The following is a 15,086-nucleotide window of genomic DNA, read 5'->3' as shown; positions in this document are numbered from 1 at the left end:
GAAAATTACTCACGAGGGCTGTGCAGAGGTAATATAGTGTTTCCTTTTCACACAAAAAAATTATAACTTTTAAATATAATTCCTACATTATGTGAGAAACTTTTCTTATTTAATTATATATATACAAAAAAATTTCAGACAAACATTTCTTTATAACAATTTTTATTTTCACAAGTGCGACTTACATCCGAATCGATCGGTATATTATTTTGCATTTTTCATGTCTCCTCAAAAGTTTCAGAAGTACTTTTCTATGTACCAGTTCTAACATAGTATAGGTATACTTAAGACGTAATAATAAGGTCATGTATATGCGCATTTTTTAACATTGAAGACTGTGTAACAGTGCTAGTTAGAGTGTATTAGTCATACAAATCGCTGCAGCAATGGAATATTCTAAGTAGTCATTGATTCAGTATTAAGAAATTTGCATTGAAATTAACATCTGAATAAAGTAAGAAGGGGTTTATTATATTACATATGCGTGGAGATTGAAGAAAAATGACTAGGTATATTAATATATAAATTTATAGCGAGATATTAGATATAATTTTGCAGCGTAAGAGCCTGAGTATAATTGATAAGGAAAACAGTGGAGGGGATAGAAATAGAGTGGTGTTGATTAGCCGTGAAAAAATACAAAAGGGAGAAAATTCGGAACATCCGTCATTGGGCCGGTGACGTGCCGCAATAACAAATCGATTTTACGGGCTCGAGGGGGGATGGATGGTACGGGGTGCATTGGAGCATGGAGGACTACGACTGCGGACGGACAGGGTTGTCGGGGTTGTGCCACTCGAGGGGGTGTTCCTGCCGCGACGATACCGCAGGCCTCACATCCCCCCACGTACCGGAAACGCTTGTATGCGCTTCCTCCACAGTATACCGGATACGCCACTATATATTAGGCAGGTGCTGCAGAATTTACGCGTTCCAACTACCTACTTTTCTCCAGCAAGTCTCTATCGAGCAATGTGATAAGTTTTTTCTTACCCTCCGTGAACCCCCGTTAACCACCCCCCCCCCCCCTCCTCTCTCCCAAATCCGAACGAATCCTGCCACTTTAAATTAGGGACAACTTAAACAATATATACCATTACATAACTTTAGATTATTTAAATTTTATTTGGAATCTGCCAGTTAATAATAGTGTTGAATTCTTAAAATGGAGATGTTAGGAAACGTTAATGGTGCGTGAATAACTCTCAATAGTCACCCCTCTTGTATAGAAAAAATTACCCTGCCATTCAAAATATATGTATACATATATATGCATGGGCTTTGAATGTTATCGGTCTATCGCGTTTATTATTCATCGATAGACATATATATACATATTCGGCAAATCAATCAGTTAGAAATTTTCATTAAGCCGTATTCATCCGTTGCGTTATGGTGTGTTTTTTGATGAGAAAAGGGAAACACTTATTCGGTGGTTTTCGTTAACATATGTGCGATAGACGTTTCCTCTTCAGCGCCAGTACAATAATTACAAGTACACGTCATTTTCCCAATGACAAACCCGATTTAACCCCAGTTCCGGAAGGTTAACGGTAAACATTGACTGCTGGACTTGCAAAATAATGACCCGACAAATGTTTTTGTTGACAAAACACATTAAATACTGTCTAATTGATAAAATACAAGGCGTAATTGTGTCAACGAAAAAGTATAATAAAATTTGTCCAAACTTCAAGTGTCATTAACTTTTTTGAATAAGTAATAGATCTTTTCTTTTTCGCTGTATTGCTGTACTAGTGCAATAAATTAGAGTGAGAAAACATATGTTTGCCTTATTTCAATTAATTGCATCAGTTTAATGGCGTAGCGAAAAAGAAGAAACTCAATAATTAAAAAATTTGTCAAACTTTCAGAATGTATTCGCGCTAAAAATATCGATAATGGAGATAATCGATACATGCAAGTATGATCGAGATACCTATATACACTATTGCTCAATAATCTTGCGTCAGGCGAGGGGCAGTGGGGATAAGAGAGGCAAGGGGTTATCTAGGGAATTCTAGTGGACACCGTCAAATTTTTGATCGGCTATCCCTTTGACGCAAAAGAGCTGTCAAAAGCTAAATTAACCTGTATTTTGAAGAAATACAGAAACATAAATATTTTTAAAAAACAAATAAGAAGAAAGAAAGAAAGGATTTTAATAAATATATAAAGAAAAAATATCAGATGAGTATTAGTTAATAGGAAATGTTAAAGTAATTGTTAATTATTAAGAAAATATACTTTGTGGTTTTTTTATTTCTGTTACAGGTTAAATGCTGTTTCTGATGAGCTTAAATTACAGAAAAGAAATATATATAGACCAATAAATAAAAAAGGACTAATTTATGAAGCATTTCTGTGTGGACCAGTCATTTCAATAATTATGATGTAATGTTCTAATAGTGAATGTGTAAGCGTTTGGTGTATATACACAAAGAAATTTTATTATAAATTAATAATTATATATAATAATGTGTTGATTCTTATTACTATAAATTAAAGCTAGTTCAATTAAAATATTCTTTTTCTTTCCTCCTTATCTGAATTCTATACATACATAGTAATTACATATTCTCGTAGAATCTATTCTTTAAACTAATTAAATTGTAACTATTTGGAATGTGCAAGTCATAACTATTTGCTTCAATGATATTTATTATTCATTGTAAGAGAAATTGCATAGAGCCTCTGCAAATTTCTTATTAATATGTCACATCCTTCTACATATTATCTTTTATGACATTTATATGCCTCCTTTGCACTATTTTCTTCTAGTCTATAACATATAAAAATAATTTTACAATCATTAATTATTATACGCAGATCTGATGATTCTGCTGATCTCTAATTAATTTTATAAATATTGAAATCATTGATAAACCATTGTCTAGTTAAATTTGAAAAATAGGCATTTGAATGATGTTATTTAAATTTGGTATCTCTTTTGTGAGATATGTTTTCATAGTACTTGGGAAGATAAAGTTCTTTAGAAGGTATGTGTATACTAATGAGTTCATTTTGCTTTCAGCTTCGAATAGTTTTTCAACTACGTGTTTGGATATACATTTTGAATATAGAATATATTTATTTTGTTACTCCTATTATAATGTTGACAGAATTGGTAGTAAGATATATCAATCATCTGAAAATAATAGAATATATATATGGCGACTAGATAAATTAAGGATTTAAGACAGATAATTCTCAACAACAAATAGGAGTAACAAAATAAGTATTGTATATTAGGAATGGATATCCAAATATGTAGTTGGAAAATTATTTGAAGCTGAAAACAAGATTAACTCAGCAGTATACATGAATGTATTGGAGGACAATATCCTGTCAAATGTAAAGAAAAGATATCATGTAGACGAAGTACCAAACATTATATTTAAGTACAATAAATTAAGTGAAGTGTCTAGATTCTTCAAATTTAATAGAGCAATAGCTTACCTATCATCCTCACATTGATAGAATCAATTAGACAGCAGAATAAGCATACTTCAGCGTATTTGAAAATATCTAGAGAAATATTGGTATATGTTGAAAACTAGAAGAAGAAGGAACAATCAAGGCAAATAAATGTCACACAAGATGTGAAAGAATGTGACAGATCAATAAGAAATTTGAAGAGTCTCTATGCAATTTGTCTCGCATTGAATAATACAAATAATTGAAGCAAATAGTTATGACTTGCACATTTCAAATAGTTGCAATTTAATTAGTTTAAAGGATAGATTCTATGAGAATATCTAATTACTATGTATGTATAGAATTTGGATAAGGAAGAAAGAGAACGAGTATTTTAATTGAACTAGCTTTAATTTATAGTAATAGGAATCAACACATTATTATATATAATTATTAATTTATAATAGAATTTCTTTGTGTATATACACCAAACGCTTTCACAATCACTATTATAACATAATTAAACCATAATTATTGAAATAACTGGTCCACACAGAAATGCTTCATAAATTAGTCCTTTTTTATTCATTGGTCTATATATATTTCTTTGCTGTAATTTAAACTCATCAGAAACAGCATTTAACCTGTAACAGAAATAAAAAAACCACAAAGTATATTTTCTTAATAATTTATAATTACTTTAACATTTCCTATTAACTAATACTCATCTGATATTTTTTCTTTATATATTTATTAAAATCCTTTCTTTCTTTCTTCTTATTTGTTTTTTAAAAATATTTATGTTTCTGTATTTCTTCAAAATACAGGTTAATTTAGCTTTTGACAGCTCTTTTGCGTCAAAGGGATAGCCGATCAAAAATTTGACGGTGTCCACTAGAATTCCCTAGATAACCCCTTGCCTCTCTTATCCCCACTGCCCCTCGCCTGACGCAAGATTATTGAGCAATAGTGTATAATAATTTAAACGTTTTTTCATTGGTTGACGGCAATGACGATTCACGTCATCTCCGACCTCGACCCAGTGATGCGATGCACGTGTATGTATTCCAATTATACAAATATTCCACAGCAGCCGGGCTAGCTAAGCTAGTGCAGGCCAGTGCAGGCGTGCAGCAGCTGCTGCTCACGGAGATATGTCATTCGGTAGTGTAAATATGCCCCTAACCCGCTCTCCGGCTATATTTTTTTTATATAAAGGTAGTTACGTTACACACACAAATGTAGTACTACAGTACATTTACTAGTGTAAACCCTGAACAGTGACTTTAGAATCTTTATTGTGGCACCACTGTCGAGACTGTCTCTCGACTCTCGCTCGAGGACGAGATTATTTTTGCTGAGCTGGGCTGTTGTTTACATCCCAGAAAACTGTTTATCATTCCACTATTTCCACTTTCCCCTTCCTGATCAAATCTTGAAGAGAAAGTTAATTTTTTCCATAAATACGCGTGCGAGAAGCACGCATTTTATCCAATACTTTCCACTGCTGTTACTCCGTCAGTGAATGCATCAGTAAGTGCTCAAAAACTTAAAAAGCCGTTATTGCTAATTAGTGGTAAAAAGGGACAAAGGTTGAAGTATGAAGGTGACTGTGACGACGCTCAGCGACGACATCTTCGTCCTGGATGTCAGCGAGGAGCTCGAATTGGAAAACTTCAAAGCTTTCTGCGAAATAGAGAGTGGTGTGCCGGCACATGAAATTGTTATTGCTTTCAATGGCCGACCTCTTATGGATGATAAAAAATCTCTACGAGATCATGGCATCCGAGACGGCGATGCTGTTATTTTACAACACATGCATCAAAGCGGCACCAACCTGAATCTTCCACCTTTTAACGGAGGTAAGAAGCTCGACACTCCAGTTGAACACTCCAGTTCGACGATTTTCATATGACATATTCTAGCTTTTAACCAACAATCAATTTTACTTCATATGTTTATGTTTTATAGAGGTTAGGATTGATTTAATGACGCATAACGCTAATTAATTATATGTATCTTTATGTATCCCTTATTTTACTAACATGATGAATCAACAAATTGAAATGTAATTTTTTAGCTGTTCCAATATTGGACTTCAGTTCTATTAGAGTTCCTGGTGCTTCTAATAACAGACCAGTCCAAAATAATAGCAGTGCGAGCAATACTGCTCAAAGAATTCAGAACCCACGTAGTGAAGATGATCCAGCCATGATTAGGGATATGTTTTTGGCAAATCCAGATCAGTTAGCGTTACTTAAACAAAATAATCCTATATTAGCAGATGCATTGCTTTCAGGAAACTTAGGTGAGATTTACATATCAATTGGAGTACAAGCAATGTGTTAGATTGTTAAGAACGATGATACATGTTTACCTATAATATTTTACATAACAGATAGATTTTCTACTGTATTGAAAGAACAAATAAAAGTAAGGGAGGAAAGACAAGCACAAAGATTAAGAATGATGAATGCAGATCCATTTGATACAGAAGCTCAAAGACTGATTGCAGAAGAAATTAAAGAAAAGAATATCGAAGCAAATATGGAAGCAGCAATGGAGTACAATCCAGAAACGTTTGGAACTGTTGTTATGCTTTATATTAATTGTAAAGTAAATGGGTTTCCAGTTAAAGCATTTATTGATTCAGGTAAATCTTATGGAAATAAACTACAAAGGGAGAACATCAGGGGCAGTTGCTCTCTTTTCCATTCTTTGTCAGATACAATGTCTATATTTAATCTGTCTGCAGCTTTCTATTTTTAAATCAAGTTTTGTTGAATAGCAGATCAAGCTGCAGTGTTCTACAGAAAAATAGTTTATTTTAAAACTTGGGTCATTCGCAAGACTCATCAAGGATTAGCTAAATTTAAACAGAGTATTATTATTTTTTTTTTTTTTTTGAATATTTTTTTATTTTTGTTAGGTGCTCAAGCTACAATAATGTCTGCTGCATGTGCAGAAAGATGTCACATAATGAGATTAGTTGACACAAGATGGGCTGGTGTGGCTAAAGGGGTTGGAGTTCAGAGAATAATTGGTAGAATACATATGGTCCAAATACAAATTGGAAATGATCATCTTACAACATCGTTTAGTGTTCTTGAGGAGCAACCAATGGATATGATGCTTGGCTTGGATATGCTAAAGAGACATCAATGCTGCATCGATTTGAAGAAAAATGTTTTAAAGATCGGTACTACGGGAACTGAAACTACATTTCTGGCAGAAGGTTCAGTTTCTAATGATTTTCACGATTCCAAATTTTAACAATTGCAAGTTGGTGTTAATTGCTATGTCGTACAGGTGATTTACCGGAATGCGCAAGACTAAGCGGTAATAGCGAAGAATCGTTAGATGACAGAGATTTGCAAAGAGCCCTTGAAGTTAGCTCTAGGGATGCAAAGAAACAGAGACAGCAGCACGGTAAGTACGTATCTGTCCAGGCTATCCTTTGAATTTTATTCCTTACCATATATCCGTTTTTAATAAACTTTCATTGTTATTCTGCACAATAGGTCCCTCCTCACTGCCTGGACTCTTACAATTTTTTTTATGTTTTTAAATTCAAAGGCAACTAGTTCTCCTTATGTAGATTAGTTTACTTTTGAAAAGAAAGAGCATAAAATTATACTTTACAAAAATAATGGATTTTTAATATCAATTTGCAGAAGGCCAAGGCGGGAGTAGTTCGATGGGATCGTCTATATCTTCTAGTACAACAACAACATTAGAGACAACCATTTTTACACACGATCCATTTACGGAAAGTACTGTAAAAGAAATTGAGGCCTTAGGTTTTACAAGAGCACAAGTAATTGCAGAATTACGTAGATTTAATGGGGATAAGGCTCAAGCAACTGCAGCACTGTTTGCAAAATCACTCAAATTTTAAACGGTATTGATTGTTAAATAACAGAATATGATTAAATATATATTACTACGTACAATCAGTTACATCGAGTAACAACGCATTCACATAAATTTTATAATTAACGATTTTGATATATTTATTGAACACGATGGTCAGGTAACAAGGTGTATTAAGATTCAATAGAAATTAGAATAACCATATTGATGTGATAAATGCCAGTAAATGAGTTGTTGAAATCGCACTAAGCGTAATTACATAATCCAAAGTTTAACAAAAAAATTATGAAACGATGCAGTCGAATTATGCATTTTGCATATTTTATATAAAAATTAAATATGTATAAAAATATATATTAGTCAAGTCAAGAAATTGCGTTTTTTTTATTGTGTTAAACGGAATGATTTTTTCATTGTGAATAATATTGTTTAAAATTGAATAATTTTTTATGAAGCATAATGTATTTGACATCTGATCGATTTTTTACATATCCGTTTCGGTCTAAGTAGTTCTATATAATGTTTGAAAGATAAGAGGCAATATTATTTTTCGCTACCTACAAGAAATAGAAGTGCAATAAACATTAACTGCCATTATGCTTCTCTCAGTATATCTTTCTCATTACATCTAAAGCTCTAACACTGTAAGCCGAGACTTTTTATAATGTTCAGCTAATATTAGTAGTTGTTCATAAGCTACCTCAATTTTGTAATGTTATAATCTTTTTGAGGTATATTTGGTACTATAGTGTATCATGTTTTTTATGACGGAAAAAAATTAGATACTTTACACTTTGTAATCTTCCCTTTTGTCTTTATTCCTGGATACTTGACAAGCATATAATATGAAAAGAAAGTTATTTAAGGCATTTCTTCGGCGGTCCACTTAATTTCTACCATTTGCCCGGTACGAGCAGACTTTTCACACGCATCTGCAATTTTAGTGGTCGCTAAACTTTCTTTCGGCTTGACAATTAATTCAGCTTTCTTGTGCACAACGTCAATAAAGTGGTCCAACTCTTTTCTATAGGCATTTTGAAATCGACTAGCAAACGAATACCATATAGGCGGGCTTGTAATGCCAGTTAAGTCCTTGTGTGCGGTCACACAGTGAATCGGCTGTTCATTCGCAGCGTGTATCATTCCTTTTGGTCCAAATGCCTCTAAACGCATATCATAACCATAAGGACTATTTCGAGAAAGATCGATCATTCCTAAGGTTCCCGATGGAAAATAAAGAGTAACCATTATCGTGTCGAAATCATTAATTTCTTTTATTTCTGGAATGTTGGAGTGTGCCTGAGTAGCAACCTAAAATCATTTTTAACAGTAATTCAATCAACACTACTGAAATTTCTATTTTAGATGGATTCTATTAATTTCATTAACCATTTTTTATGATGAATGTCAAATAGTAGAAAACTTACTCTCGTGGGCAACTCTCCGAGTATCCACGTTATCAAATCAATGTCATGTACCATACAATCGTGGAAAATACCTCCAGAATGTTTAAGATAGTCAATAGTTGGTAGAGGAGAGTCTCGGGAGACAGTTTTAATACTGTGAACATGTCCAACTTCTCCATTTCGAACTCGATCTCTAACGGTAGAATAGCTTGGATCAAAACGTCTGTTAAACGCAGATAACAAGGGCTTGCCCATCTTCATCGCTGTATCGTAGATTCTCATTGTGGCTTCTCGAGTTTCCGCTATGGGTTTCTCACAAAAAACAGATTTTCCCGCCTGAAGGGCTTTAGTAACTATATCCTCGTGTGTAAATGTTGGCGATGCTACGATAACTGCATCAATCCTGAACAATTAATAAAAAATTCAATTAGTGCTATTTTATAAAATCGGATGAATCAATGTACTTTATTTGCTGCTTTCATATCTCGACTCACGTAGGATCTTTGTAAACTATATCAGATTGTTTGCTGTTTAAAAATCTAACGTCATCCAGGCGCCAATAAGTTTTCAGGTCGTTCCATTTCGATTCAACGTCGTCAATGATATATTCTAGTTTAATGCGAGGATTAATAACGGCTGATGTTAAATGGATCGTGCCAGCACGTCCCAATCCAAAAATTGCCACTTTTAAAACTGGTTCTTTTTTACCATCACTTTTCGCATTAAGATCTTCCATATACCTACAAGAATTGATGTAGAGAATTAATACTGTTATGTTAAAAATTTTTCTTTGCAAAGTTGTCACTCACTTTTTGTAGAGATAATCCTCATACGTTGGGGATGGTCTTGGTTTAACGTATGGCGAGATATCCTTAAATTTTGCCGTGGCCATATTTAGTGCGAGGTTAGCAAAGATATGAATAAAAAGGAAACTTGAATCTTTCGATTAAAGATCTAAAATTTGAGATCTGCTAAAGCTGGGGGCTTTTTATACACAAGTAGAACTATAGGTTGGTGGGGATTTGCAATTATATGACGTCCTTCGATAAGCAACTTTTATAAATTCATCGTAAACTTATCTTCGACACTGTACATTTATTACTTTCTTTTCGTTTTATAAAACGAATTAACCCAAAACCGCCCTACGAATCTTCGATCAAATCTTTTCGCCATATCAGCTGATATAAATAATGCAATTTTTGTACGAGTGACTTTTGATTAAGTAACAAGATTTATTACTAAGAATTAAGATACAAGAATTATGATATTTTTAAATTTGGAATAATTATAATTTATGGTTCACACTGATAACCGAGATTCAATTATTGTGGATAAAAAATGAAATGATCAAAGAATTAAGTGAATGTTATAAAAATATAATATCATACTTTACATGCGTAACATATATTATTCCATTTCTCTCCTCACGTAAAAGTCGGGAGGTTATCAAAGATTAACATTGCATAATAAAATAATTACATTAAATCAATGGTAAACATATAATTTCAACAAATAAAAAATAAAAAATTGTTCTAAAACTGTTATGTCACTGTTTGAAACTGTTACCAGCAGTGTTGAATAAGGGCACGCTGTTTATTGTAGCTTAACGATTTTTGCTACTTTGTAATAATGTGAATTATATGTTATAAACGTCTTTTCGATTACTCACGATCGAAATTGATGAGATTTTTCTCGTTAAATTAATAGCAATGATTAGCGCCGCCAGTTTGTTTATCCTGAAAGTAATTTCAGAATGCATATCATATGTTATTGTCAAATGGCTTTGGCACTTTGTAATTATAAGTTATATATATGGCAGTAATAATGGCGAAATGGTTGAAAAAAAACCATCTAGATCTAAAATGGAATTCACAATTCGTCTTTTTCCTTACGAATCGAGTCTGGTACAAAGACGACATGTTCCGTTTGACTTTCTACGTAGGCCGCCCTTTTTGTCCTGTCCCTGGCGGGATCGGCATCTATCAGGGCAATGCTGGATCTGACACTCCTAAAATAAATATAAAAAACTTTCATCTCACCAGAATCGTGGTCTTACCAAGATTTCAAGAGTAAAAAACCTCTTGCTCCTTCCGTTAAAATCTGCCGATACTGTGAAGTCTCGTGGCTTGGAAAAATCGCATTCTAAGGTAAAAGCCGCATCTCCCGGCGTTACTAATTCGTCATCGTGCTGAATCACAACAATGTTACTATATTTGTCACCATCCTGAAAGAAAGAAGCAGCCACGCGTGTTTAATGAAATTCACTTTTAGGGAAATTCGAAGAAAATGCAAAGAGAGACTATACATAACGTGTATTTGTTGAAATAGTGAATAAGGGAAATACAAATGATGTTTACCTGTTCGGTTTCACATCGGTTTAAAGGAATGTGCATGGTGAAACTTCTACCTCGCACCGGGTCAATGAAGCAGGGTGACTCTCTCGAATGGAAGCTACCTTGGGTGTAAATAACACCGGAAAAATCCTCCGTGGTCTTTAGTTCTACTGTCATTTTCTCTGCCCCGCAGCGAAGACCAACTTTATCGTAGCCTTCCGTAGATGCACCTATTTGCATTTCTTTGGAAAAATCATGCTCCCATACTTCTTCTGAAATAGATCGATGATTTTAGTTAAAAAATAAATAATTAACCGAAACATCGCATGGACTATTATTAGTTTATGAACATTTTTATGACGATGTACACATTATTTATATGTATATATGTAGTATTATAGGTAACTGTATACAAATGGTATATTCTGTTTTACCCGCATCGATGTTTTTCAGAATGACGGCGAAGAATAGCAGAATCACGCGAGAAACTTGAAGAGCCATGGTGAGCGGGCCGAACGTGTAGAAGAACGATGGTGAACTGACTGTAAATTCAAGTTCAGTCGTCCGAAAGATTCTCTTCATCTGTTGTAGCTATCTCCTACTTTTGTCCACTCAACGTGGTGGGTCATCGTGTACTTTCACCATATATAATCCTATTTTACCTGCACGCCGGTCTTTACGAACGATTATTAGCGATATCAGCTCTCCCATACGAAATCTCGATCTCACGAATCAATTACCCCTAGCTATACTCGCATAATTAGAAAATTATAAATATTAATTATTATAAACGGCTTATTAACGTGAAAATTAGGGCAGATATGTAGTCTTATAATTATACGCTTTTAGTCCCCGAAAGTGAATGCTGTGATAGAACACGCGCAATTGTATTTTCTTTTATTTTAATAATCCGAGCATTTGTTGAAGAAAATGTTATGTATGTTATTGGGGAACCAAAACACTTTGACAAAGAAAATATCTGAGTTTCTGTTTTTACTTTTGAGAGGATTTCATAGAAGGAACATTGTTACAGACATTGAGTTTAATAAATATGTTGTTAGTGTTATTTAGTCTGCACAAATTGAACGAAAATATTATAATTAAATTTTTGTCATCTATTTTTCAGCATAACCCTCTTAGCTTTGGTCGGTAAATGAGTTATTTGTAAGTGGTAGATAGAGGGCACTAGTTTTAACTACTCCGTCGATAAAGCTTGACTTGAAGAAAAGATAACGAAGAGAGAATATCATCTTCAAAATGGTGGGGCGCGTCTGTGGGTCCCGTTATAACTGTAGAACTCGTTAATCTGATATTGTTTCCAATAACTGGTAGTGTATACTCCAATCTCTGAGACTGGTTCAATCAGACGCTGTTGTTGGCTGTTTAAACGAGTTATCAGTAGCCCGAATTTCGTAATTCTTATTTTATCATTCTCGCGACTTGGGAATACTCGCCGGTATTCTGTTTTAATCAGTACTGCACATTCTATCTTTGAAACTTTTAAGTATCGAGTGTATCGACTAGTGTGTTTAGTAATCAACAATAATGGCAACTCCAACAGTGACTCGACTTGTTTTACGCTCTGCATACAATCCTCGCAATTTAGCAGGATTTATAAAATTTTACTCCAGTGAGTTAACTAAATCTTAACGATACCTTTTCAAAAGATACGATTAGCTCTAAAAATATGGTTCTTATTTAATTATACCTACTATTTCCTTTCTAAAGAATCACATGCATAATGTTATTAGCTGAAATTGATTTACCAAAAGAGCACTAACGTTAAGATACTTAGATCACCTTATATTTTATCAAAAAGGTATATTTTATTTAATAACTGAGCCGAAGTAATTATTTGTTTTGAAATTAATAAAATTTCACCTTTACATTGCAAATATACATATACATAAATTTCTATAGTAATATAATCTGTATAATGGCTGACTCTTGCAAGCCTCAACAGGTTCTAGCCTTTTAAAATAACACGAACTATTAGCGAGTAAGAAACATGTTCTAAGAAAGAACAAACCCCGCATGCATATTAGAGCGAGAAAAAGAGAATATTCTTATTTTTCAGGTCAAAATTATTATTAGCACACAAGTATTGGTTAAAGTATAGTTTATTTGCGATAACGAGTTCAAGATAATATCAATCATCATAATTATCTTAAGTTGATGTAGTAGTGTGCCGAGTAGAATGAGAGAGATAAATGTAATTTATCCGCTTCCACGTATACCATATTTCAAATATGTAAATTAATGTTCGACACTAACAGATAAAAGAAAGAATTTAAGAAAAACCTTATACTATCTTAACCCTTAACGCTTGAAAGGCTTCACTGAGGGTACATGTATGAATGTTATAAAAATCGAAAGGCAAATTTTTATCGAGCGTTAAGGGTTAATAATTTAATTCACTCGGCAAAGTATCTTTAATACGATTGACTAACATTGGTTATTAACTCTTAACGCTCGATAAAAATTTACCTTTCGATTTTTATAACACTAATACATGTCCCATCAGCGGAGCCTTTCGAGCGTTAAGGGTTAATTCTTATCATGAATATAACTGGGCACCGGCTCAACAAGTTTATAGTCATTGAATTTGTTCTCATTGTTTTTGAACCATTGTTATTTTTTAGTATTATTATCGAAGTAAAACAAAAGATAATTTTATAAAGTAAAATTGTGTATTGATAAGAAAACTTAATTTTAATTACAGGTCAAGCACCCAGCTATGAATTTATTAAGGTTGAAAAGGCCGGCGAAAAGAAAAATGTTGGTCTTATAACTTTAAACAGACCAAAAGCATTGAATGCTTTATGTGATAAATTAGTCACAGAGATAAACGATGCTTTGAAAAGTTTCGACAAGGATGAAACTGTTGGTGCCATTGTTCTAACTGGCAGTGAGAAAGCATTTGCAGCCGGTTAGTATCGTTTGTAATTTGCCACATATTATTATTAGTACGCAAAATGAAAATTAACGATATATCGATGGATATTTTAGGCGCTGACATAAAAGAAATGGCAAACAACACGTTTTCTCAAAACATACAAGGACAATTTTTAGTCGGTTGGGATGGTGTGTCGAGAACTACCAAGCCGGTAATTGCAGCTGTTAATGGATACGCGGTAAGTACTATATACTTTTCAATAACTTTTTGTAAGAAAAATTTAATTCAAATAAACTACATCTCTTTAGCTGGGTGGTGGTTGTGAAGTTGCCATGATGTGCGACATTATTTACGCCGGAGACAAAGCGAGATTCGCACAGCCAGAAGTTACGATTGGTACCATTCCTGGAGCAGGTGGCACTCAGAGACTTACGCGAGCTGTTGGAAAAAGTAAAGCTATGGAAATAGTACTTACAGGCAATCAAATAACAGCAGAGGAAGCGGAGAAAGCTGGTAAGTTTTGTAGAAAATTATTTGTGTGTGAATATTTATTATTTATATTACTTAGAAGACTAAAATAAATCGATTCATTTTCTCAGGACTCGTTAGCAAAGTTTTCCCAGCAGATAAAGTTGTAGATGAAGCTATCAAATTGGGCGAAAAAATCTCTTCCCACTCACAGCTAACTGTAGCTATGGCTAAAGACGCTGTTAACACTGGTAAGAATATATAATTGAATCTTGGTTATCTTTCTTTATTGTAAATGCTGATAAATTTATGATGAATATTAAGCAAATAATAATGAAAAAATGTTTTACGTTTAGCATATGAAACGACATTGCAGCAAGGATTAAATTACGAGAAGAAAATGTTCTGGGGTACTTTTGCCACGGTTAGTTGATTTGAAATTGAGAAAGACAATATTTTTATAATAAAAACAATAATAATAATTTAATAATTTTGTATTCTAGGCTGACCAGAAAGAAGGCATGTCAGCTTTCGCTGAAAAGCGTAAGCCGAACTTCAAAAATGAATAAGAAGTTTGCTATGTTAATAAAAAACTTGTATAGAGTGCACGCGAAATTATTTTTATATGCGATCGTTTTGTGTATATAAACTTGTTATACAATATTTTTAATAAATTTATTAAAGAAAAGACAG

General features: G+C 33.4%; 4 protein-coding genes across 6 annotated transcripts; 2 read left to right on the top strand and 2 right to left on the bottom strand.

Annotated features, from left to right (window-relative positions):
- Positions 1-4,482: 4,482 nt before the first annotated feature.
- On the top strand, positions 4,483-8,082 carry rngo (DNA damage inducible 1 homolog rngo). 2 transcript variants are annotated; one of them, XM_066744717.1, is made up of 6 exons: positions 4,483-5,279; positions 5,498-5,725; positions 5,816-6,070; positions 6,347-6,652; positions 6,727-6,850; positions 7,092-7,258. In XM_066744717.1, exons 1-6 carry the CDS (start codon positions 5,018-5,020, stop codon positions 7,108-7,110), a joined length of 1,194 nt encoding a protein of 397 aa, XP_066600814.1. In that variant the 5' UTR covers positions 4,483-5,017; the 3' UTR covers positions 7,111-7,258. The 2 variants fall into 2 exon arrangements, with proteins under 2 accessions (XP_066600814.1, XP_066600813.1); XM_066744716.1 differs by having other exon boundaries at positions 4,499-5,279; positions 6,727-6,846; positions 7,092-8,082.
- Positions 8,083-8,127: 45 nt separating this feature from the next.
- LOC136784193 (inositol 2-dehydrogenase-like) lies at positions 8,128-9,634 on the bottom strand. Its single transcript, XM_066744718.1, has 4 exons — positions 9,506-9,634; positions 9,191-9,436; positions 8,718-9,099; positions 8,128-8,601 (listed from the first exon to the last, which is right to left on the bottom strand). The coding sequence occupies exons 1-4, from the start codon at positions 9,586-9,588 to the stop codon at positions 8,152-8,154; spliced, it is 1,161 nt and encodes a 386-aa protein (XP_066600815.1). The 5' UTR covers positions 9,589-9,634; the 3' UTR covers positions 8,128-8,151.
- A 707-nt stretch (positions 9,635-10,341) lies between these two features.
- LOC136784195 (uncharacterized) lies at positions 10,342-12,169 on the bottom strand. 2 transcript variants are annotated; one of them, XM_066744721.1, is made up of 5 exons: positions 11,464-12,169; positions 11,054-11,301; positions 10,775-10,920; positions 10,589-10,704; positions 10,342-10,432 (listed from the first exon to the last, which is right to left on the bottom strand). In XM_066744721.1, exons 1-5 carry the CDS (start codon positions 11,609-11,611, stop codon positions 10,428-10,430), a joined length of 663 nt encoding a protein of 220 aa, XP_066600818.1. In that variant the 5' UTR covers positions 11,612-12,169; the 3' UTR covers positions 10,342-10,427. The 2 variants fall into 2 exon arrangements, with proteins under 2 accessions (XP_066600818.1, XP_066600817.1); XM_066744720.1 differs by lacking the exon at positions 10,342-10,432 and having other exon boundaries at positions 10,537-10,704.
- A 146-nt stretch (positions 12,170-12,315) lies between these two features.
- Positions 12,316-15,086, top strand: Echs1 (Enoyl-CoA hydratase, short chain 1). The gene is made up of 7 exons (XM_066744719.1): positions 12,316-12,659; positions 13,752-13,958; positions 14,039-14,163; positions 14,234-14,438; positions 14,525-14,644; positions 14,750-14,817; positions 14,897-15,086. The coding sequence occupies exons 1-7, from the start codon at positions 12,575-12,577 to the stop codon at positions 14,960-14,962; spliced, it is 876 nt and encodes a 291-aa protein (XP_066600816.1). The 5' UTR covers positions 12,316-12,574; the 3' UTR covers positions 14,963-15,086.

Source organism: Prorops nasuta, unplaced genomic scaffold (assembly GCF_024137725.1).
Source record: "Prorops nasuta isolate Cenicafe-Biocafe unplaced genomic scaffold, Cenicafe_Pnas_1.2 PNAS00050, whole genome shotgun sequence".
Classification (NCBI taxonomy): domain Eukaryota; kingdom Metazoa; phylum Arthropoda; class Insecta; order Hymenoptera; family Bethylidae; genus Prorops; species Prorops nasuta.
This window is presented reverse-complemented; position numbering and strand designations above follow the sequence as displayed.